General features: G+C 40.8%; 1 protein-coding gene across 1 annotated transcript in view; it reads left to right on the top strand.

Annotated features, from left to right (window-relative positions):
- PARP2 (poly(ADP-ribose) polymerase 2) overlaps nt 1-22752 on the top strand; it is an 87116-nt gene that overhangs the window by 59447 nt on the left and 4917 nt on the right. Inside the window, exons 8-16 of the mRNA XM_069961537.1 lie at nt 11432-11528; nt 11760-11835; nt 13583-13685; nt 14615-14777; nt 15572-15710; nt 15787-15850; nt 16487-16621; nt 19744-19868; nt 21374-21473. Coding sequence (XP_069817638.1) covers nt 11432-11528; nt 11760-11835; nt 13583-13685; nt 14615-14777; nt 15572-15710; nt 15787-15850; nt 16487-16621; nt 19744-19868; nt 21374-21473 — 1002 coding nt within the window. The remainder of the gene's footprint in view (nt 1-11431; nt 11529-11759; nt 11836-13582; nt 13686-14614; nt 14778-15571; nt 15711-15786; nt 15851-16486; nt 16622-19743; nt 19869-21373; nt 21474-22752) is intronic.

Raw genomic sequence — 22752 nt, 5'->3', positions numbered from 1 at the left:
CACAGTCACGGCACCGAGCAGGTAATGTATGCTCTGGGGCTGCAGGGGGTTAAAGGGGTTGGGTCAAATATCCGCAGCGGAAAGCGCAGCGTGAAATCCGCTGCGGATCTGGTATGTGTGAAGCTACCCTTAATGGTTTACTCCAAGATTAAAGTGTACCTGTCGTTATACTCCAAGATTAAAGTGTACCTGTCGTTATAACTTCCAAAATCTAAATCAACAGTAGATGTGAAATAAAGCAAGTTTGCCATATACATTCATAATTTTTTGTTAAGCTGTAAAACAAAGCTGAACTTACCAGAAATCCAGGTCCAGAAGGCAGATTTTCTGACTTGTGCTGGTTGTAAAAAAACAGACTAAACACAGGAATTCCGGCCCTAAAACAGACTAAACACAGGAATTCTGACTGTTTCAGAAAACAGGAAGTGCTGTGTTCTCCATGATGACTAAAAAAAAAAATTAATGTAAATTGCAAACTTGCCTTAACTCACATCTACTTTTGGTTTAGATTTTAAAGTTATAACGACAGGTACACTTTTAAGTATTTTGATCCGTGGTTTTTACAGAAAAAAAAGCAAGTCTTTCCATTGTAGTTACTGTGTTTGGTTTCACTCCTGGGTTTGGCTGGCCATAAAATTTAATGTGAAAGAGGCCTAAAAGTCATCCCACTATACACAGGACTGCTGGGACTTCTATCAATTACATGATCGGATCTGAGGGCCTTTGTCCCCCAATTGAATGAAGTAGCTACCACTGCTCAGCCACCACTCAATTCACTGTCTACTGCAGTGTTTGGCGGACAGTAACATTTGAAATGCCACTCGCCTTGGAATTGAGCATAGCCCCACTGACCAACTGTAAAAATGGACTGCGCTGTGCTATATGATGATGGTTTATTTGGAGTGAAACACACGCTCGGACCAAAAACGAATCTGTACACAGTGTAAACATAATAAACAAGCATAATACAGCAGAGTATAATCATCTTGGATACACATATGTGGTGGTCCCCCAATACAGGCAACTGATTTATGACTGTCTAAAGCAGTCTACAGCCTGCTGTCTCCATCCAGGGATGCCAAATGTGTCCATGGATGGCACCCTTGGATTCCAGACAACATTTATTGTTCCTGAAGCAGATACAGAATAAGAAAATGGTGTGGACCTAGAACGAAGTGTAAGTTGTGTTTTTTTTTTTTTTGTTTTGTTTTTCCATCTGCTTTCTAAACTGTATTTGCAACAAAACAGGGAATACATTTAATACTGTATACAATTACTGTAACTTAAACTTTTTGATTTTCTATTACAGGACTTCATCAGGTCTGGACAAAGAAATGGGGTTGCCTCAGCCAAAGGAAAGCGAACCTCTTGAAGGCTCCTCTGTGCCAGTTGTTGTGGAAACTGAAGCGCCGAACACAGACTTTGCTGTTGCTGGACAAAGTACTGAGCCAGTGCCCCCACCCCGTGTGCCACCATCGAAAATGGGAGGAAAATGTATTATCCGTAGCAGAGCCAAGATTACACAGGAGTTGGATGATGAAATTCTGGCTCTGTTGCGGAGGACATGGGCTGAGGATGATGCTGATGCCTTTAGCCGCACACTGGCCGACCGAATACGTTGGTTGCCTGAACCTAGTCGCTCAAGGTTTATGGCTTATGTGCTTAGCTCTGTAGAGTATTTTCTCCCCCCCTTTTACCCACCTGAGGTTGACACATTGGTGGCTAACCTCCGAATGGCGTGCACCCCACAAACAGGTGGTTCTCAGTTCCATTCACCCCAAAATCAATAACACTTCTGGTGACATTGCTCTACCATGTCTGTAACATCTTTAACAGTCTAATATACTTTTTTCCATAACTTTTTCGGCCTACTTTATCGCTCGTCTTTCTATCACCTTGTATTCCTGTTCCTCCACATCCAGTTTTCTTTGGCCTTCTTCATACTGTAATATACCCAGCCTCACCTCTGCCAACAACTTTCCTTCCACCACTACCTCCTGATTCAGTTCATTTCATTCCTTTGCTCCAAGTTTGTTTGTTTTTTTTTATTGCATATATATGAACTTTTTTGTTCCATTAAAAAATGGAGGTATGCATCCCGAGTGGGGATTTTTTTTTTTTTTATTATTGAAACAAGTTTGGGGGTTATGTAATCACGGTGGGTTGGCAGGCTTCTTGGGGTGTTGTTGGTTTAACATTTGTATAGAAGGACACTAAAGCTGAAGTTGTATCGTAGCTACGTTTTGCTTTGCTGTTTATAAGCAGCATTGTTAGGTTGGGGAGATGCTGACTGTAATGCTCAATTAATTTACCTGCAAGAAGTCCAAAATGGGTCACTTCAGGTTTAGTTGTCCTTAAACTGAAAACGATTATTATTTTTGGGGGGTTTCTTATTGGGAGGGAGGGGTAGCTTTGTTATTGGGGTGTATTTTTACAGTAAATTGAAAAGTTTACAGGGGAGGGTGGGTGCTTATTTTTTTTACATGTTATGTGAAAAATATTTATTTTATGGTTTAATGAATAATTTTAAGTAAATCAAGTGTCTGTGTCTTATTTTCGTCCAACTGTCCAATGTGCATAAAAGTTTCCTGACTCACACCTGATAGTGTCGGGAGACATAAGGATCAAGCAGTTGGATTTCAATTGTCCGATGCTTTTTTTTTTCTCAAGACAGTATGCTGCTGCCAGATGAGTCAGGCAGCGGCTTACCCAACCTCTGCTTCCCTCTCCTTTAAAAATATGTGCATGATAGAATTAATCCCATATTCTATCAAAAGTGGTCAGCTATAGAAATGTATTCACATTTAAAGGGGTATTCCACTCAAACATAACTTTTTATATGTTGCTGCCCATGGTGAGACTAACAGTTCCTTCCATGCTTGTTATCTATTTATTCTCCTTCCTCCACTTCTCACCTGCTGCTTTGTGCTGAAGACACAAAAATCTGTGTGAGCCTTTCTCTCTGTCCCCCATTCCCCTCCCATCTGAGACAGCTGATGTAAACAAGTCTCTGGCAGGCTTTATCTGCAACATTGTAGCTTCCTTGTAATGCTGGGAGGGTTAATCAACAGTGAGTTTAACGGCAACTTGACCTCCCAGCATTACAAAGAAGCTACAGTGTTGCAGATAAAGCCTGCCACGGACTTGTTTACATCAGCTGTGTATAAATTACTTAAAGCCTTAGGGAGAGATTATCAATATTTTTTTTATGATTTTGCTATGCAAATCTTTGGCAAGCCTGCAGCTAGACTCCCAGAATTATTAGCAGATTTTACTGAAAAATATTAAATCAAATGTGAAAAATCAAATCAGTTAAACATGCATAAGTATTTTGGCTATGTAGCTTTTAGGATCTGTCAAAACCAGTAATTTGTATCTGTCAACAACATTCAAACACATACGCCGAAATATAAACTGATTGGTAGCAAATAAAACTCCAAAAAGTGCATTTTTGTGTGTTTTTTTTTTTTTTTTTAATGCTTATCATACATTAACCACTTTAATATTATAGAAAAAAATACAAATGCTTCATGATTAAGAGCCGGCATTTTCTGATACTTAAAACATTAATAACATTTTAATAACAAAAATATATATTTAAAAATAGATACCAGCGCTGCCGTTCAAAACCCTGGGAAAGATGTGTGAAGCAGTGTACTGAGCAATATGGCTATCTGCACGCCAACTGTGTAATACAAGGTGCTTATTATAAAATGGTGCTGTTCCAGGCTATGTAACAATTGGTTTAAATTGCTGGGCACTCCAGGTGTCTGCTAGAGGGGCTACAATGGTGAAAAGGAAGCAATGTACTGCAATGCTAATATAGTCTATGATATTGTAGCAATGGAAAATACAGGCCGATTGTATCACAATTACGATAAGTAGTGGTATGGTATCAAACATGCTGACCTGCAAATTGTAGTGCAAGCATTTTCTTCTGGCAGGTGGTGCGCTCTGGCCGGTAGGGTGCACAGTCCTGCCAAGTGGTGAGTTCAGTCACTGACAGACTATGTGACGTCACAGCAGTAGCAACGGATCCTGGTTAGGGTCAGAAGGCTCACCACACTTCTTTGCGTTTTAAGACTTACGGCTCTTTGTCAAGAAGACGAGCAGTCTTAAGTGCTGATTCTTATATAGGGTAACCCTCATTTGTTCTCCTAATGCTCTATAAAAATGCAAATCTAATAGAATAGAAACTGACTTAATTCCGAAATAGAATTATTTACATTAGGAGAACAAATGAGCGTTTGATATAAGCACTGAAGGCTGCTCGTCTTCTTGACATAGAGAGCCGTGACTCTTGAAACGGGTAGAAGTGCAATGAGCCTTCTGACCCTAACCAGGATCCGTAGCTACTGCTGTGACGTCACATAGTCTGTCAGTGACTGAACTCACCACTTGGCAGGACTGTGCACCCTACCGGCCAGAGCGCACCACCTGCCAGAAGAAAATGCTTGCACTACAATTTGCAGGTCAGCATGTTTGATACCATACCACTACTTATCGTAATTGTGATACAATCCGCCTGTATCTTCCATTGCTACAATATGATAGGCTATATTAGCATTGCAGTACATTGCTTCCTGTTCACCATTGTAGCCCCTCTAGCCGACACCTGTTCACCATTGTAGCCCCTCTAGCCGACACCTGGAGTGCCCAGCAATTTAAAAAAATTGTTACATAGCGCGGAACAGCACCATTTTATAAACATATATTTAAACTACTTACTGTCTTATAATTTTTAAAAATGAGCTTGCTGTCTACTTTGGTTCTAATAAGTAGTTACAGCCCTGTATTGCAATTACTGTGACTATTTCTGATGACTAAAGGCCCTATTCCACCAACAGATCTGACAGATTATCTGCCAAAGACTTGAAGCCAAACCCAGGAGTGGATTTGAAAAGAGGAGAAATCCAGTCTTTCCTTTATGACCTGTTCTCTGTTTATAGTCTGTTCCTGGGTTTGGCTTCAAATCTTTGGCAGATAATCTGTTGTCAGATCTGTTGGTGGAATAGGGCCTTTAAGGCCCTATTCCACAGATTCCAACAGATCTGACGACAGATTATCTGCCAAAGATTTGAAGCCAGACCCAGGAGTGGGTTTGAAAAGAGGAGAAATCTCAGTCTTTCCTTTATGACCTGTTCTCTGATTATAGTCTGTTCCTGGGTTTGGCTTCAAATCTTTGGCAGATAATCTGGTGTCAGATCTGTTGGTGGAATAGGGCCTTTAGTGACTTGTGTCTAAATTCAATAAAAAAAGGTTAAAAAAAACATTTTAGGCAGAATAAAAGTAAACTGCTCTGAACAAAAAAAACATTGGATGCACATAATCTAGGCAGTTTTCTAGCCTCCTTTTAGGCCGTAAAGGGAATCTGTCACTAGGTTTATGCTGCCTTAAATGAGAGCAGAATAAACTAGAAATGCTGAACAGATTGGTATATAAGGGTGCTTTTACACAGATTTATCTGATGGATTTTGCAGCCAAAGCCAGGAACAGACTATAAACATTGAACAGGTCATAAAGTTCAGGCGTTCTCCTGATATGCAGGTGAATGGGTTTGTACTGCGCCAATTCCTCCACCCCCCAGTTGTTGATGTGATAGCTGCCTGTTTACACTATATTAAAAAGGTGTACAGTACAATTTGCTCAGTTGCCCCTAGCAACCAGTCAGATTCCACTTTTAATTCTTCAGATTCTTTGGAAAATTAAAGGTGGAATCATGTTGCTAGGGGCAACTGAGCAAATTCTACTGTACACCAGTTTGATAAATCTCTCCCTATGTATACACAGTAGACAACTGACCATCAGCAGCTGGTGGGCTGAGTGTTCTATGAATATCCAGGACTACTGAGCACATGCACATAATGGAGAGGACTAGTTTGACATGCTCAGAGTTGTTGTTATTTAGGGGTATATCTTTGAATTGGCTGCACAGAACAATGTAAGTGATGCATAATTCTGTTCAGCTTCTCTGTCACTAGTTTATGCCACTCAAAGCGAAGTGCTGTATCTGCTCATCAGCTGGCTACCTTTTATGGATATGTTCACACTTGGAATTGGTGAGGAATTTCAAGCAGAGTTCGCACCGCCTGTCCCATTGGTTCAATAGGATGTCTCACGTGCACTCTGCCATTCACTCAAAGAATTTACATTCTTGCTGATTCCGTAGTGTGAACATACCTTAACTCAGGTGCTGGGAAAAGCTGGATCCAGCTAGAGAAGTTTCCCAGGACTGGATCCAGCTTTTCCAGGCACCCGGTGAGAAGCAGCATGGAGCGGCTGTGAGTTGAAGGGGTTATCCAGTGCTACAAAAACATGGCCACTTTCCCCTCTCTTGTCTCCACATTGGGTGGGGTTTGGAACTCAGTTCCATTGAAGTAAATGGAGCTTAATTGCAAACCTCACCTGACCTGGAGACGAGAGAGGGGAAAAAGTGGCCATGTTTTTGTAGCGCTGGATAACTCCTTTAAAAGGCAACTGACTGCTGAGCAGCGGATTGCAGAGATAACAAATTGCGTTGCTTTATTAGTACTGTAAATTCACTCATCTCTAATCTGCAGTCCTAGGCTGGAATCACAATAAAATTCTGCAGCCTTATATACACTTGCAGCCTGTAAAAATAGAATGTCGAAATATTCTGCCATGGGCCCCATTGACTTAAATTGTACACCATACTTTTGCGTCCCAAAAATACATTTGTACATTCAGAAAATGACCCAAATGTTACATAGATGCAATTAAAAGTTGGGCTTCTCTTCAATTACATCTGCTAGCAGTGCGTATCTTGTGTTTTGCACAAAAATGTGACTTTTTGACTGTGTATGTAGGGGGCAGGGATATATTCCCCCTCTTAGCTTAGGCCAGGGTAACACTAAGAATTTTGCAGATTTGTGAATCTGAGGTACCAAGCCTACTGGGCTAGAACCCTGGTGAGGTTTATTTCCTACGTTAAACAATGAATCCATACAGTGGCGGTTGGTGGAAGGTGAAATGCTAGGAGTATATTATATAAATACACAGCGCCAACGTGGAGGTCAGAAGGAAATGTTTCTTTAGTTTCTGGAAGTTGTAATATTTGAGAACTAGGGAGGAGAGTGCCCACACACACCTGTATTCTACCATGACAATTCTCTCCCAGCTGTTTGTTTTCACCATACCGCAAAAAAAGGGTTTTGCAGTCTAATACAGAACTAATGCTTATGAAGTATTCTAAAATCATAGCGTGTACTAGTTTTAACCATTTTGCGGAAGAAATATGCCTATTGAGGTCTATAGAGGAAGATTAAAATACGGATGTATCGGTTATTGATCGGTATTTTTATTTATTTTGTCATGTGTTTACAAAGTGCAATACAGTTTCCTGTGTAGAAGACACACCCATTGGTATACAGATGGATTACTGATGGTCTTATCCAAAACCTGGATGTCTGCTACATGTCTGTATCACAGACATTTCTGTATGCACTTTAAAGTTCTGTGGAAACATTGCAATGTATATGTCCCAGGAACCATGTCGGTGGCTCATGGCACAACTGCAGGGAAAAACGATTAACTAATTGCTGCGTGTACTGTACCAGTAAAAACTACAGTACAGCTTGTCCCACAAAAAGCAAACACTCACACAGCTGAAAAACAAAAACACTATGGCTTTTAGAATATGGTGCTGTAGTAAATTTAATTTTTTTTTTAAATTCATTTTATTGTGCAACATTGCAATAATATAATCCTAATGACTTGTAGAATAAAAATAACATGTTATTTATACCACATGGTGAATGCCAAGATAATTACTATTAGACTATTTTAAGACTTTTTGTTTTAATACTGGGAATGAATTATGATGCAGGGAGTTCTGTAGGAGTTTACTCTATAATATACGGTTGGCTTATGGACCGTATATCACAGACATGCGAATGCAGTGTTAATGACTATTAGAGGCTGCACTGAAGATACTGACAAGTGACTACACTCTGCTCCTCTGCTGTCTGGCCCCAGAAGAGTAAAGTGGTGACATACTGGTAAGTTACCACTTAACCCTTAGCAGGCGGAGCAGGAGGCATGGAGGCATATAATTTACATCTTGGGCAGAAGTTATCTGCTCTTGAGTAGGAAACCCTGTACAGAGCAGGGATTCGGGTAATTATGACAGACGTCTAGGCTTCCACATAGCACACAGGCGTGCTTTTTTGCATTGCTGTGTACTGCCACCAGAGGCAAGTGTTGATACTAGGCATCACCACTTACCTCTGTTGTGCACATACCTGGACTCCAGCTGCTGGATGGCCTCCTTATGCTGTGCGTGCGTGCATGCTGACTGACGTAATCGCATCTGCATTGGGACAGAGGTCGAAGTCAGTAAGCTAAAGCTGTGATCCCGCTGCCCACTTAGGTATATCTGCAAACACACATACACTTGGGGAAAAAAAAAAAACACTTGCTTGCGTGGGATTCTGGGACAGCTGTCCTGGATTCCCTGTTGGCGAGCGATCTATGGCGCATGTGCCAGTAGAGAGGGCTCTGAGTGCCACCTCTCCCACGCGTGTCATAGGTTTACCATCAAGGCTCTAGGGGCACTGTTGCAGAGACAACATATGGTGCACTAAAATGGCATGATATCTTATAATAATGGCTAGTTTATTCATTATGCGCCCACTTTTTAGTTTTAGCGCACACTAGACAAATACTAAAAAAAGCATTTTTTTTTTTATCTTCATGGCCCAATGCCAAAAAATAATACATGTAAAATCAAAACTCTCTCTCCAGGAGCTCTGCAAATGCAGCATGATACCCACAAACCTCCCCTTTTAATGAACAAAGAGGGTATTGTGTAAAGAAATCTGCAATACCTGCAAAAACTAAACTTTCCCAACTGATCTTGCAGATTATCAGCAACGTTGTGTGGCTATTGGTAACTGCATGGGGGCATATGTTTTGGTGCATAAAAGTGAGTGCAAGAGCATGAACTACAAAAGTTGCAAATCTGGGTGTTTTTACAAAAACTCTGATGCCTGAAAACAGATGTAAACGCTTGATAAATTTCCACTAATACATTTAATGATGAAGTCAACTTTCTGGTTGAGAATGCATCTTGCAAACAGTGCTGAAGCTTTTCAATCAGCCCGATGAGAACTGTGTTGTGGAAACTGGTCCATGACTAGGCTCCATCCTGTAAAGCTGATCTGTCGCCGCTCTTTAAAAGGGTTATTCAGCGCTACAAAAACATGGCCACTCCCCCCCCCCCCCCCCCCCCCCCCCCCCCCTCTTGTCTTCAGGTCAGGTGTGGTTTGCAATTAAGCGCCATTTACTTCAATGGAACGGAATTCCAAACCCCACCCAATCTGGAGACGAGAGGGTAATAAGTGTCCATGTTTTTGTAGCGCTGAATAACCCCTTTAACAAAGTTGGACCCAGCTCGATGTAGAGGATTAGTGAAGTCCATTCCTCTGAGAATTCGGGCTGTCGTAAAAGCCAGAGGAGGAGCAACAAAGTACTAACTAGGCAACTTGGACTTCAGGATGATAACTTTTATTTTTTTACTTTTACTTGATCTGGAAAAATTTAAATAACCTTCAACCATCAAACATTGTGTTTGGTTGTTTGTCTATTTGCTATCCACTTAAAAAAAAAAAAAAAAATGCAGTGAATATTTTTTGCCAGTGGTGTAGATTTGTGTAAAGTGGACTATTCTTTAAATATACAAACATATGAAGGACAACTGAACCTCTAATTAATCAATACATAATCTTTTTTTAAGAAAAACAAATGAATAAATGGAATAGTAATAGAGGAAAAACAATGAAACACGACTGGAAAAGATGTTAAAACCAATAGCAACGAACATACAAACGGGGGGTAGTACAGGTGGACACTAAGCAAGACATAAGTAAAAGTTTAAGAGCATACCAGAAAATCTTCAAAAAACAGTATAATAACATTCAAAGATCAACATGATAACCAAGGTATATTACCAAAGTGATAGGAGTGTCCGTCTGCTGCCCCCGACCCATGTTTCAGCGACTTGCCTTTTTCAAACCCTTTGAAAAAGGCAAGTCGCCGAAACGTACGTCGGGGTCGGGGGCAGCAGACGGACACTCCTATCACTTTGGTAATATACCTTGGTTATCATGTTGATCTTTGAATGTTATTATACTGTTTCTTGAAGATTTTCTGGTATGCTCTTAAACTTTTACTTATGTCTTGCTTAGTGTCCACCTGTACTACCCCCCCATTTGTATGTTCGTTGCTATTGGTTTTAACATCTTTTCCAGTCGTGTTTCATTGTTTTTCCTCTATTACTATTCCATTTATTTATTTGTTTTTCTTAATAAAGATTATGTGTTGATTAATTAGAGGTTCAGTTGTCCTTCATATGTTTGTTGGTTTGATACTAGAACCCTTTATAGGTGTACTGCAGTAACACCCTGTCCCCCACCCCGGGGTTTCAAGTCTATTCTGTTTCGAATGTGGGGGAGTTTTTTGAGTGACTTGAATTTTTTTTATACCTATTCTTTAAATACAGATTTAATGTTAACTAGAAATGAGCGAACCCGAACTTTCGGCATGTGATTAGCTGCTGATTGGCTGCTGAAGTTGGATAAAGCCCTAAGGCTATGTGGAAAACATGGATATAGTCATTGGCTGTATCCATGTTTTCCAGACAACCTTAAAGCTTTATCCAACTTCAGCAGCCCCCGCTAATGCCGAATAATCGGTTTCAGATGGACTCGAGCATGCTCGAGGTTCGCTCATCTCTAATGTTAACCTTATTTTCTGCATATACGTTTAATGGGGGGGGGAAACAGATGCAATTGTATGCCATCCTCAGGTTCTTTTTTCCATTGACCTTAATCATTATTTTAAAAAAAAAAAATCAGTTTATTTATTTATTTTTTTTTTAATCATGCACTAAAGTGAGCTTGACCACAATTTTCTGTACGTTAAAATTAAACATTCAAATACAAATACAGTGAAACACATGCATAAACACAGTATGAACCAAGCCTAAGCATTTTTTGTTAATGATTTTCCATTTTACTATGTATCATAAATAGATAACAGCTCAACCCTCACTGTAGAATAACCTTTGTGAAAGTCACAGAGCATGCCTAGACACCTTTCCCTTCATGTCTGACATCATTGCTGTACATTGTCGTCTGTGCCCAGGGGATTTGCTGTAAAGCATATTACTAAATGCTGTTAAAACAGATCAAGCCAGATGGATGCCCCTATAGTAATAATAATAAAAAAAATCTTAAAAATTACAATCTGAAATAGAAACTGATTTATAATTAAAAAAAAAGACATTCATTATCCGTTTCTAATAATTGAAAAAAAAAAACTTTTGCATATATAAAATTATGTATATATTATTATAACCTATTTCTTGCAATAAATAATTTAAATTTTTTTTGTTTTTGTTTTTTTCCCTTAGACAAACCTGCAATTTAATAACAATAAATACTACCTGATCCAGTTGCTTGAAGATGACAATGCTAGAAATTTCTCTGTCTGGATGCGCTGGGGGCGAGGTTAGAATTCTTAACACTTGTTTATACAGCTTCATGTGGCAGCTAGTCTGCTACCTCTGCACCACGTCTCACTTTTGGGCTGGCGGTGGTGGGAAGCCCCATGGGAGCTGTAAATGTTTACAATCATATGCTAGTGAAAGCCGCCTTCTTCCCACTATGTGCAGCACACTCATATAAAATAGAACTTCATTGATGAGAAGCCAAATAACTGGATGTGTATTTCCTTTTCAGTGGGTAAGGTTGGGCAGCATTCTCTAGCAGCCTGTGGAGGAGACCTAAAGAAAGCAAAAGACATCTTCCAGAAGAAGTGAGTCTGCTTTCAGTTATTATTAATCTTGAACAGAAAGTGAATAACATCTATGATAATGGCCACAGACCAGTCATTGTGTCCCTGTCAAATGCCAAAATCAACTACATTGGGAACCTAAACACCGAAGGAAGGTCGAATGTGTTCAAGGTGAACTAGTTGATGAATCACATTTTCTTTTACATAATTTGGATCTATGTGTGTCACTTACCTGGGGAGATGATGACACCAGGATGCACTATGGGAAGAAGGAAAGCCAGCAGACGCAGTGTAATACTCTGGACAAAGTTTGGCTCCTGGCATTTATGTGGGTGGAACTTTTGCATGAACCACCTACCTTAAATTTTTGCAGGTGCAATGCACCCCTTCATGGCGGCGGTATTTCCTAAAGACAGTGGCCTTTCTCAATAAAGTAATGTTCTCTATCCTGCCATACTGTTTTAGTTGCTCAGGAATGGCCTAAGAAACGTGTCAATTCCAGGATCTTGGCCTGCAAATTCTTAAGATTTCATTCTGATGAAGCATATCTCAGTTGTACTTGAGGAACAAGTCTAATCTATGAGAGCTCCCTGTTGCAGCATAAAGTGTACCTGTCAATTAAAAAAACTCTTAGGGTGATATGTCAAAAGTTTTAATCAGTCAGGGTCTGGCCCCTGGAGTTCATACCCCAGCCAATCGCAAGAATGAGCATGTGACACAAGGTAGACTTAGGGCCCTATTCCACCGGACGATTATCGTTCAGATTATCGTTAAATCGTTCGAATCTAAACGATAATCGTTAGGTTGAAATGCAAATAACGATTAACGACCGAACAAGAAATCGTTGATCGCTTTATAAGACCTGGACCTATTTTTATCGTTGCTCGTTCATAAAAAAGTTCACAAATTGTTCGCATTGAATAAGACATCGTTCGGTCGTTCGCAGTAGATACGAACACAATAACGAATAAATAGCGAAGAAAAAACTATCGCAATTACGATCATAAGTAACGATTATCGTTCCATGGAAATGAGTGAACGTTTTCAGGTCTTTCGCAATAGCGGTCCTTTGAGATCGTTAACGATTATGCAAACGATAATTGTCCGGTGGAATAGGGCCCATACATTGAGAATCAATCTCACTTATGTGGCATGAAGGTGGGCATGTGCTCAGCATGCACTTTTGACTAGTTCTAGCAATCGGTCAGTCACTGAACACAGAGGCTACAACTGATACAAACTTTTGATCTGTCTCTATGACTTGTCAAACATTTTTTATAAGTGAAAGTACCCGTTTGAAGGATCTACTTTTAAAGATGAAACAGGACACAGAGATCTTATGAAGTCCATGCTTCCACAACTAAGAGCTGTTTTGAACCAACACACTATTAAACAGGTGGTTTTAATGTTTTGGCTGATTGGTGTATGTCATCAAGTGCAGTCACTTGCATCTGGGGTTATCTAGCGTAATAAAATTGATGGCCTGTCCACAAGTGAGTGGGACAATGCTACTATACCTTGCCCTGCCACTACTTACAGATTAGTATAGTGATGTAAAGAACAAGTAGAAGCAAACCCTGAAGAGGCTGGAGCACTTGAACAGAAGCCTCATCCCCTTCAGTCTTTCTTTTGCATTCTGATGTAGATAAAACTTTTAATTCTTTATCCCATCACTTCTTGCCTGTTTAGTGTTTGCACAAATTCCCCCAGCAAGATTAGAGCAGCACTGTATATTCCTAGAGTTGCTCAACTCTTTATGTCTTTCTAGGTTTTTTGATAAGACAAAAAATCTCTGGTCTGAACGTGCACATTTCGAAAAGGTTCCTGGCAAATATGACTTTCTGCATTTGGATTATAGCTCAACCAAAGAGGTAAGAAGAAGCCTTCAGCTAACTGTTAGTAAGGGCAGAGTTAGCAAAGATATTTTTGTAAGGCTGGGTTCACACTGCGCTTTTGCAATCCGTTTTTTTTTTGCAAAAAAAAAGGATGAAAAAAAACGGATGCATTTGTCTGCATCTGTTTTGATCCGTTTTTTCCATTGACTTCCATTGTAAAAAAAAAAAAAGCGGATCAAAACGGATCCGTTTTTTTTTTTAACGGACACAAAAGTAGTGTCAGCTACATTTTTTACAATGGAAGTCAATGGAAAAACGGATCAGAACGGATGCACACAAATGCATCCGTTTTTTTCAGCCGTTTTTTGCAAAAACGCAGTGTGAACCCAGCCTAAGAGAAACGGGCAACACTAAAAGAATTGGTGAAGTATATTGTAATATATATGCCTTTTTTTTTTTTTTTTTTTGGCGTAAAACGTAACTCGTTTTATGCAAAGAAGTTTTTTTTGTTTTGTTTTTTTACATTACTTTTAGAGTGTGTCACAGCCTGACACATGTACTATAGATCACCCCAGAAAATTGCTATAGATATCATAGATGCCAGAAATCAATGCCAGCTTATAGGTAATGTAGATTTTAGTAAGTGTTTCTTGGGCAGTCAGAGATGCATCAGATGTATTAAAGGCGTATTCCCATCTCATAATCATATCTTTCTGGCCTCCCTTACCTGTTTGCGGCTGTCGGAGGAAGTTGGGAAGCTGAAAGTGGCAAAGTTACGCCATTCAGAAACGTATAACATCTATGTTTTCTATGATGAGATTTTTCTATAATGTCACAAATTAAAGACGTCCTCTTCTCTTCCCCCAATGGTCTTATGTACAGTGTAAAAGAAGCTTCTATCTGCATGTGTCGCCCTTACTTTATATAGGACTGCTGATTTTATTAACTGCCTGTCTTTCCCACAGGAAGAAGAAAACACTGTAGAGGTGGATAAGCCAGCTATCATTCCTAAAGTGGAGTCCAAGCTAGATAATTCAGTTCAGGAATTGCTTAATCTCATCTGTAATCTACAGAACATGGAGGAAACTGTACTGGAGATGAAGTATGACACCAAGAAAGCTCCTCTGGGTGAGACAGCAGCTTATATTTTTTTGTGAAATTATAGTATTTTTTCCTAAGAGTACATACAAGCAGATATGTCTGTGTCCCTTTTAGTATTTTTGAAATTATATCTTTATTGGTTAACAAAAAAAATATATTATTTTTACTAGCTTTTGAAGTTCATAGACTTGGTGCTGTAAAACCCAGGCGGACGGCCTTTAAGGGTTAATGGTGGTATACCTCCTTCCTCATGTACAAATGTCTTTATGTAACATCTTTTTAAAGGTTGTGCTATTCTTTCAGACATTAAAGGGAACCTGTCACCAAGACATTGCTATCTAATCTATCACCTTCATGTTATAGAACAGGAAGAGCTGAATAGATTGATATATATATATTTGTGGGAAAAGATTCAGTATAACTTGGAACTTGTTGATTAACATTCCTGCTCCTTCTGTGACAAGGAGTCCAGTGGGAGGTGCCTCTCAATGGACTGGACTCCTCAGCATGGAATGATCAAAGACTTCAGTTGATAATTTACACGTTATACTGAATCTTTTACCATACAGATATATATCAATCTGCTCAGCACCTTCTGCTCTATAACATGATGCCGATAGCTTTTCATGGTGACTGGTTCCCTTTAATTTGTAAATTATTCTGAGGAGGAAGTCTAAGTACCTTGTGGGTAAAATATTTTTTTGGTTAACCAATAAAGGTATCACTACCAAGATACTTTGGTCCTTGACTTAACACAAAAGTATTTGCCATCATATGGCTTACTGGTATAAAAGTTTCTTTTATATCTTGTTCCTCTTTAGGTAAGCTAACTGTGCAGCAGATCAGTGCCGGCTATAGTTCTCTGCAGCGTATAGAGAACTGTATCAAAAAACAAAAGTTTGGCAAGGAACTTCTGGAGGCTTGTAATGAGTTTTACACCCGCATTCCCCATGACTTTGGGTAAGTATTTTAAATGACCTCATACTGGTACCTGTCTGCGTTGGCAAGTAAACTGACATGTGCTGCTTATGTATAGACTCAAGACTCCACCTCTGATAAGAACAGTACAAGAACTGGCCATGAAAGTGCGTCTTCTTGAGGTAAGAACTGGTGCACATGCTAATATACTAAATAGAGCATGTGACTATTTTACGAAGAATACATAGGCTTCATCTGTGCACTTCTCAATGTTACCCCTCTAAGCGCCAGTTCACACAGAATAAAATCAGCGGAATCTAACCTGCCATCTGTTTCATTGGGAGGGCTCGTGCGCTTCCGTAGCTCTCCGCTCAGAGAATTGACTTGTCAATTCTTTGACCGGAGGGCTGCGGAGGTGAGCAAGCCGTCCCATTGAAAAAGACAGTAGGTTAGATTCTGCTGATTTTACTCTGTTTGAACTGGCCCTTATTAAGCATTAGCTGACTTTTCCCGGGGAAGCTGCAGCCAACTATTTCACCCTGGCTAATCACGAGGCTCTCAAGTGGGTTCCCCTACAACAGGGATGGGGAACCTTTGGCCCTCCAGCTGTTGCAAAACTACAATTCCCATCATGCCTGGGCAGCTGAAGCTTTAGCTTCGGCTGCCCAGGCATGATGGGAATTGTAGTTTTGCAACAGCTGGAGGGCCAAAGGTTCCCCACCCCTGCCGTACAATAATCCCAGCAAACCCAGAATTGGCAATATAGTGTCTGTCTGTCACTAAAATACAATATTATAACACTTCTTCCATCTTTCCAGGCCTTAGGAGATATACAGATTGCTGTAAAATTAGCCAGCTTGGATCTGAAGTCCCATGAACATCCAGTGGACAGACAGTACAGACAGTTACAATGCAATTTGGAACCTTTAGACAAAACGTCAAGTGAATTTCAGGTAAAAGTTAGCTGTTAAAGTTGTAAAAAAAAGTTTAGCTTGAAAGGAATAACATGTACTATGTAGATGATTGGACATACTGAGCCTTTGCTTGTAAGCTGTAATTTTACAAGTCTTACAGATTTAGACTCCGTTAACAAACTTAATTCCCGCCAGCCTCCCCTGTCTATGGGAGGCTCGCACACCTCCTCTCTCCGCGCTCAAGAATGGACATGTCCATTCTTCAGCGCGAAGAGACGCCGAGAGTGGAGGCGCGTGAGCCTCCCATAGACTGTCATTAGGACAGGTAGGCTGGCCGGATTCTACGTCAGAATTACGCCTGTTTTGCTCCATGTGAATAGAGTCTTACTTTATATAAAAAAAATTCAATGTATTCACGTTCACTGCAATACTTGGATGACAACCTTTAACATACAGTAGGTGTTAAGTTTGTTCACAGCTTACTGTAATGTATCTCTAACGAGGCATGCACCTGTGTGACCATTATAGGACCAAGCAGATGAGGAAAAAACAGAAAAAACGCAAGGCAGAGCGCCTCATAGTATGACACTGTGTGAATAGATGGCAATTATGCAACATATAAGGGTGTAGGCTCACCTGGTGAGGTTGTGAGAAGTCACAACCACTATACAGCGTATTCAAAGTAGCAAAGTAGAAGATGGTCGCTGCTGAGGACTCTCCACCGCAAACTCTAGGTGTGCGTAATCAATGGCAAAATCCAAAAAAACAGAAAAAAGGAGAAACTGTCCTCGCGCAGACCAAGTGAAAATCTCTAGTTTATTGATACATACGAATCCATAGGTAACGCGTTTCGAGAGTCTTATGCTCTCTTTATCAAACCTCCAGGATGAATAAAAACTATTATAGGACCAAGACAGACATTCAGCCTCTGAAAAAAAAACAATAAGATTCTTATTTATTCCCATAAAGCAGAGATCTTGTATCCCATTAGTTTTCAAACTTGGCACTTTACAATAAATAAGTTTTGGTAAAACCAGATCATCTTTATAAGCATCCTTAACCCCTTAGCGACCCATGAGGTACCTGGTACGTCATGGTGGCGCGGAGGGAGTTCAGAGAGGGGCCCTGCCAGGACCCCGCTCTGAACGGCGCCGCTCCCGGCTGATATCTGCAGCCGGGCAGTGCCTCTATTAGCCAGCGCGGGTCCCGTTGCCGCGCCGGCTAATTAAGCACTTCAATGCAGCTGTCAAACCTGACAGTTGCATTGAAGTGCTTCAAACCTCACGTCCCTGGTGTCTAGTGGGACGGATCTCCCCCCGCGATGCGATCCCAGGGGGGAGATCCGTTCTTCTGCTCGTGCCGGGCCTCAGCGTCGCAATGATGCTGATCCCGGCTCGGCAATACATTGCACTGGCCTGCAGCAGGCCATTGCAATGGATCACAGATCTGATGGATCTTTGCTGTGTATATACACAGCATTGATCTCTATGAGAGATCAGTGCTGTTTATATACAAGTCCCCCAGGGGGACTTCCAGTTACAGTAAAAAAAAAAAAAGGAAAGTGTTTTTATTAATAAAAAAATCCCCTCCCCTAAGAAAAGTCCAAATCACCCCCCTTTTCCCATTTTATAAATAAATAAACAAATAGATAAACATATTTAGTATCGCCGCGCACGTAATTGTCCGAACTATTAATTAATCCCATTCCTGATCTCGCACAGTAAACGGCGTCGGCGCAAAAAAATTCCAAAGTGCAGAATTGCATTTTTGGTCGCATCAAATCCAGAAAAAATGTAATAAAAAGTGATCAAAAAGTCGTATATGTGCAATCAGGAGGTACCGATTGAAAGTAAAGATCATGGCGCAAAAAATGACACCTCGCACAGCCCCATAGACCAAAGGATAAAAGCGCTATAAGCCTGGGAATAGAGGGATTTTAAGGAACATATATTTGTTAACAATGGTTCGAATCAGATAAAATAAAAGTTATACATGTTATATATCGTTGTAATCGTAACGACTTGAGGAACATGCATAACAAGTCAGTTTTACTCCAGGGTGAACGGCGTACATGCAAAACTCCCCGAAATCCAAACAAATTCCGTTTTTTTTTCAATTTGACAGCGCAAATGATTTTTTCCCGGTTTTGCAGCATATTTTATGGAAAAATAATGCCTGTCATTGCAAAGTACAATTGGTTTCGCAAAAAATAAGGGCTCGTATGGGTCTCTCGATGAAAAAATGCAAGTGCTATGGCCTTTTAAACATAAAGGGGAAAAAGCTTTGACCTTAAGGGGTTAAAGGGGTACTAATTATTTCAAATCAAAAATCAATTGGTACTAGAAAGTTATATAGGAGATAGATATAAATTATTTCTATTTTTTTTTAAAATCATGTTTTCCCGATACTTATCAGCTGCTAAATGTCTTGCAGGAAGTGCCTTATACTTTCCAGTCTGACACAGTGCTCTCGACACCTCTGTCCATGACCAGAACGAACTGTCCAGATCAGTAGCAAATCCCCATAGAAAATCTCTTCTGCTTTGGACAGTTCCTGTCATGGACAGAGGTGGCAGCAGAGAGCACTGAGACTATAAAGAATACACCACAGCAACTGATAAGTAATGGAAGACTTTAGATTTTCAAATAGAAGTAAATTACAAATCTGTGTAACTTTTTGAAAAAAGAAAAAAAAAATTGCACTACACTAGCACCAGCACCACTGCTACACAGGGACCAGAGCCACCTGCATCCTCCTCTGTTCTCACTGTAGTGCAGCCACCAAACAGCTGATCAGCAGAGAAGCCAGGGGTCATGCAAAAAAAACTTTTGAAATAGTATAGAGAGATATATCGTAAGTTTTTATCACTTAGGGTCTGAGTGTTTAGAACCCCAGTGATCAGGAGAAAGAGGTGGTAAAACCTGGTAAGTGCATTTATCCCAGGCTCAATGGTACATGATTAAGACAACAGCATAATATAAGTGTAAAAGGCCATCTTGCTTGGTTGGGATCCCGACTGATAAAAACTTGTTGTGTGACTTATGAAAAGTTTTTACTTGTGACAGGTAAACGCTAATAAAACATTGTCATTTAGTATGGCCAACTTATTTCTTGCATCTGTACTTGACGACTGACTGCTTCCATCTTCTGTCATCCCGCAGCTTATTGAACGTTACTTGCAAAGCACCCATGCGCCAACCCACAATGATTACACAATGACCCTGTTGAATGTTCTCTGTGTGCAGAAAGAGGTGGAAGGCAGCTTTCGAGAAGACTTACCCAACAGGTGTGTTCTGTGCAAGGAAAAAAATCATATACAGTAGGCTAAATTAGGCTTAAAGATGAGTGTACTGGGTTAGCTGACTTAAGGTGCCATTTTATTTATTATTGTGTTGTACTTATATTGTGCTTGGTTTTTATTCTATAGCCCGCATTCTTTTACAAATAGTGCACGCCAGGGCCGGATTAAAGGGAGGGCACCCAGGGGCCTCCACCACTTGGGGCCTCCACCAGCCCAAAGCCAGAAGCAGGGCTCAGGCTTGTGGATCTATAGTGATCTACAGCACCCCCCCCCCCCCCCTAAAAAAAAAAAAATTCAGTATTCAGTTCTGGATGGGTGCTTTTTACTGCTTCAGCTAGTGTCAAGCTAGTGCTTCAGCCAAGAAACCGATCATGAGCTGATCGAAGTCTTTCAACATGTTGAAAAAAATCATTGGCCACTGGCTGTGCATTGCTACCTGTAATAGCGATGTGGAACCAGTGTCTGATGTCCATGCAGCAAGATAATAATTGAGCCTTTTAGGCTCTGTAAGCAAGAGCCAATATAGCAAAACGGTGCTTACCCAGGATATGTGGCCATGTAATACTGCCCTTACACAGCGGGCAAGAGCGCACAGAAAGTGCTGGGTTCTCACACTGCATTGTTAACACAAACACAATGTGGGAACACACTCTGATACTCAGCCCTCCCTGCTCCTGTCTCTAGGCTTGCCTTCCACTGCACTGCAGCCTCTAGTGGCCATCATATGCTGAGCCATACAGTCAGGAGCGATCAGGGGCAGGTCCTAAGTCCCCTACAATAATCAGCCATCTGTATAGATCTGTATAGTTTATTTTATTTTTTTTTGGGGGGGGGGGGGGGGGGGGAATGGGGGGCCCCCAGCAACCTCAATCCAGCCCTGGTGCACGCTGCTCTTTCTGCTTCAGAGTGAATTGTACAAGAGGAGCAGCCTGACAGCTTGCTTTACTCTCCAGCCCATCTGTCTCCTCTCCTGAACTACATTCTAAGCTGATTTATGGCCAAAGCTGCCTGCTGCCAATCATTAGAGCTGTCTTTTAACTTTGAACAGATCCATGTCTATGGTGCTGGGTCTCTCACTAGAGACTGGAGCAATAGAGATGGAGCAGGATGCAGGAGCAATAGAGATGGAGCAGGATGGTTCAAATGAAAAATAAAGCGAGCCTGTCAGCAGCTAGATCACTAGATCGTCCGGGCAGCCCATAGATAGCGGCGGTCTGTTGCTGCCGCTCCTATTACACAGGGCGATGGCAGCATATTGCTACTATCTAGATCATTGCTATTTCAACATGTTGAAAGACAATGATAAGCCAATATTTTCATGTCAGCTGATCGTTGTCTTCTATTACACTAAGCAATTATCGCCCGTAATGGTCAGTAATTGCACACACTGAGAACAAGAGTGGTGCTGTTTCTGAAAGAAAGCAACTACAGTTTTCTGATCACACCTTTGATGAATTGTGTTACTGTAACCAGCTGCTTTTCTTCCACAGGATGCTGTTGTGGCATGGATCTCGTATGTCTAACTGGGTTGGCATACTTAGTCAGGGCCTACGTGTGGCTCCTAAAGAGGCTCCAGTCACTGGGTACATGGTAAGTAACATTCTGCAATGTTTAATGCACTATTCTCCTAGGTGGTGGCCTGTAAAAGGTCTTTAGGTGTTATATTGCAACTTTTCCATTTAGGGTAGTTGGTGGTATTAAAGTTGATGCATTGCATCATTTTGCCTTTTTGAAACAGATTTGAATAGATAATACAATCACTCACAAAATTACTTGTAGTCACTAGTATCACTAGTAGTACTGGCTTTACATGGTTCACCCTTGACAGGAAGTTGAAAATGTAAGAACTACAAAATGTGTATTGTCTCCAGCTCTCTGGCTCCTCCCTCTCTTTTCGTAGACAATGCATCATCCTTTTATGTCAAAGCAGGCTTGGCTGGATCTTGTTTCTCTGTTCTAGTCCCACCCCAGCCTCTCCAGGTTACATCACCATCTCCCTGCCATATACACAGATACATGTATACATTATTGGGATGCAGCAGGTGCTCTAACCTCACTGTGCAATAGTCTGCTGTGAAATTAGATGTTCTGCAACAGATTTGGGCAGGGAACTGGCTAGAGGGCTGTGGGAGTAGATTAGATAGGGTAGGAGGACTGTGATGCAGAACTGAGGGAAAGGCATCTGGGAATTGTAGTGCTGACTAGCTGATCAACCAGGCAGTACAATCACAAAGTACAGGACTAAGACTAAACTAATAGATTTTTTGTTTCAAAACTGGGGGGTGTAGTTAAGCAATGCTATATGCCTCTCCAGCAGGTATACCACATTAAAGGGGAACTTAAGGTAGAGGTTAAAAAAATTTTTTACTTCTGCAGAAGCATATAGCATTACTTACCTATCTATCCCAGTTTTGAAACTACCAAAAATCCATTTGTTTGGGGGGTTCTTGTTCTGTATTGTGTTTCTGTACTTCCCGGTTGAGCAGTTCCCAGAATGCAGTACTGGTTCCAGAATGTAATGCTTTACCTCAGCTGTTCATCACAGTCTACAGTCCTTAATGCACCTGCTTCTGGCCGGTCAGAGATGGTGGATCACTCAGGGGATTGGGGGATCCAGCCAAGCCTCCTGTGACATCACGCCCTTCCCCCTCTCTGCATCATCAGCCTGTGCTCAGCAAACACAAACTTCACTTCCTGGATTTCTATCAGCTACCAGTGTGGCAGAACCGCACAGATATGGTAATACATTGTATAGACACATCTATATAACTTTAAATGTATTTTTAATAGAATTTTTTTCCCTTCTGTGGAGTTCCCCTTTAAGCTCCCATTTGTTTTCATTGCAGGACCGCACAGAAAAGTATCACGT

This window comes from Dendropsophus ebraccatus, chromosome 3, assembly GCF_027789765.1.
Source record: "Dendropsophus ebraccatus isolate aDenEbr1 chromosome 3, aDenEbr1.pat, whole genome shotgun sequence".
Lineage (NCBI taxonomy): Eukaryota > Metazoa > Chordata > Amphibia > Anura > Hylidae > Dendropsophus > Dendropsophus ebraccatus.
The sequence above is the reverse complement of the archived record's forward strand: the minus strand, read 5'-3'. Positions and strand labels throughout refer to the sequence as shown.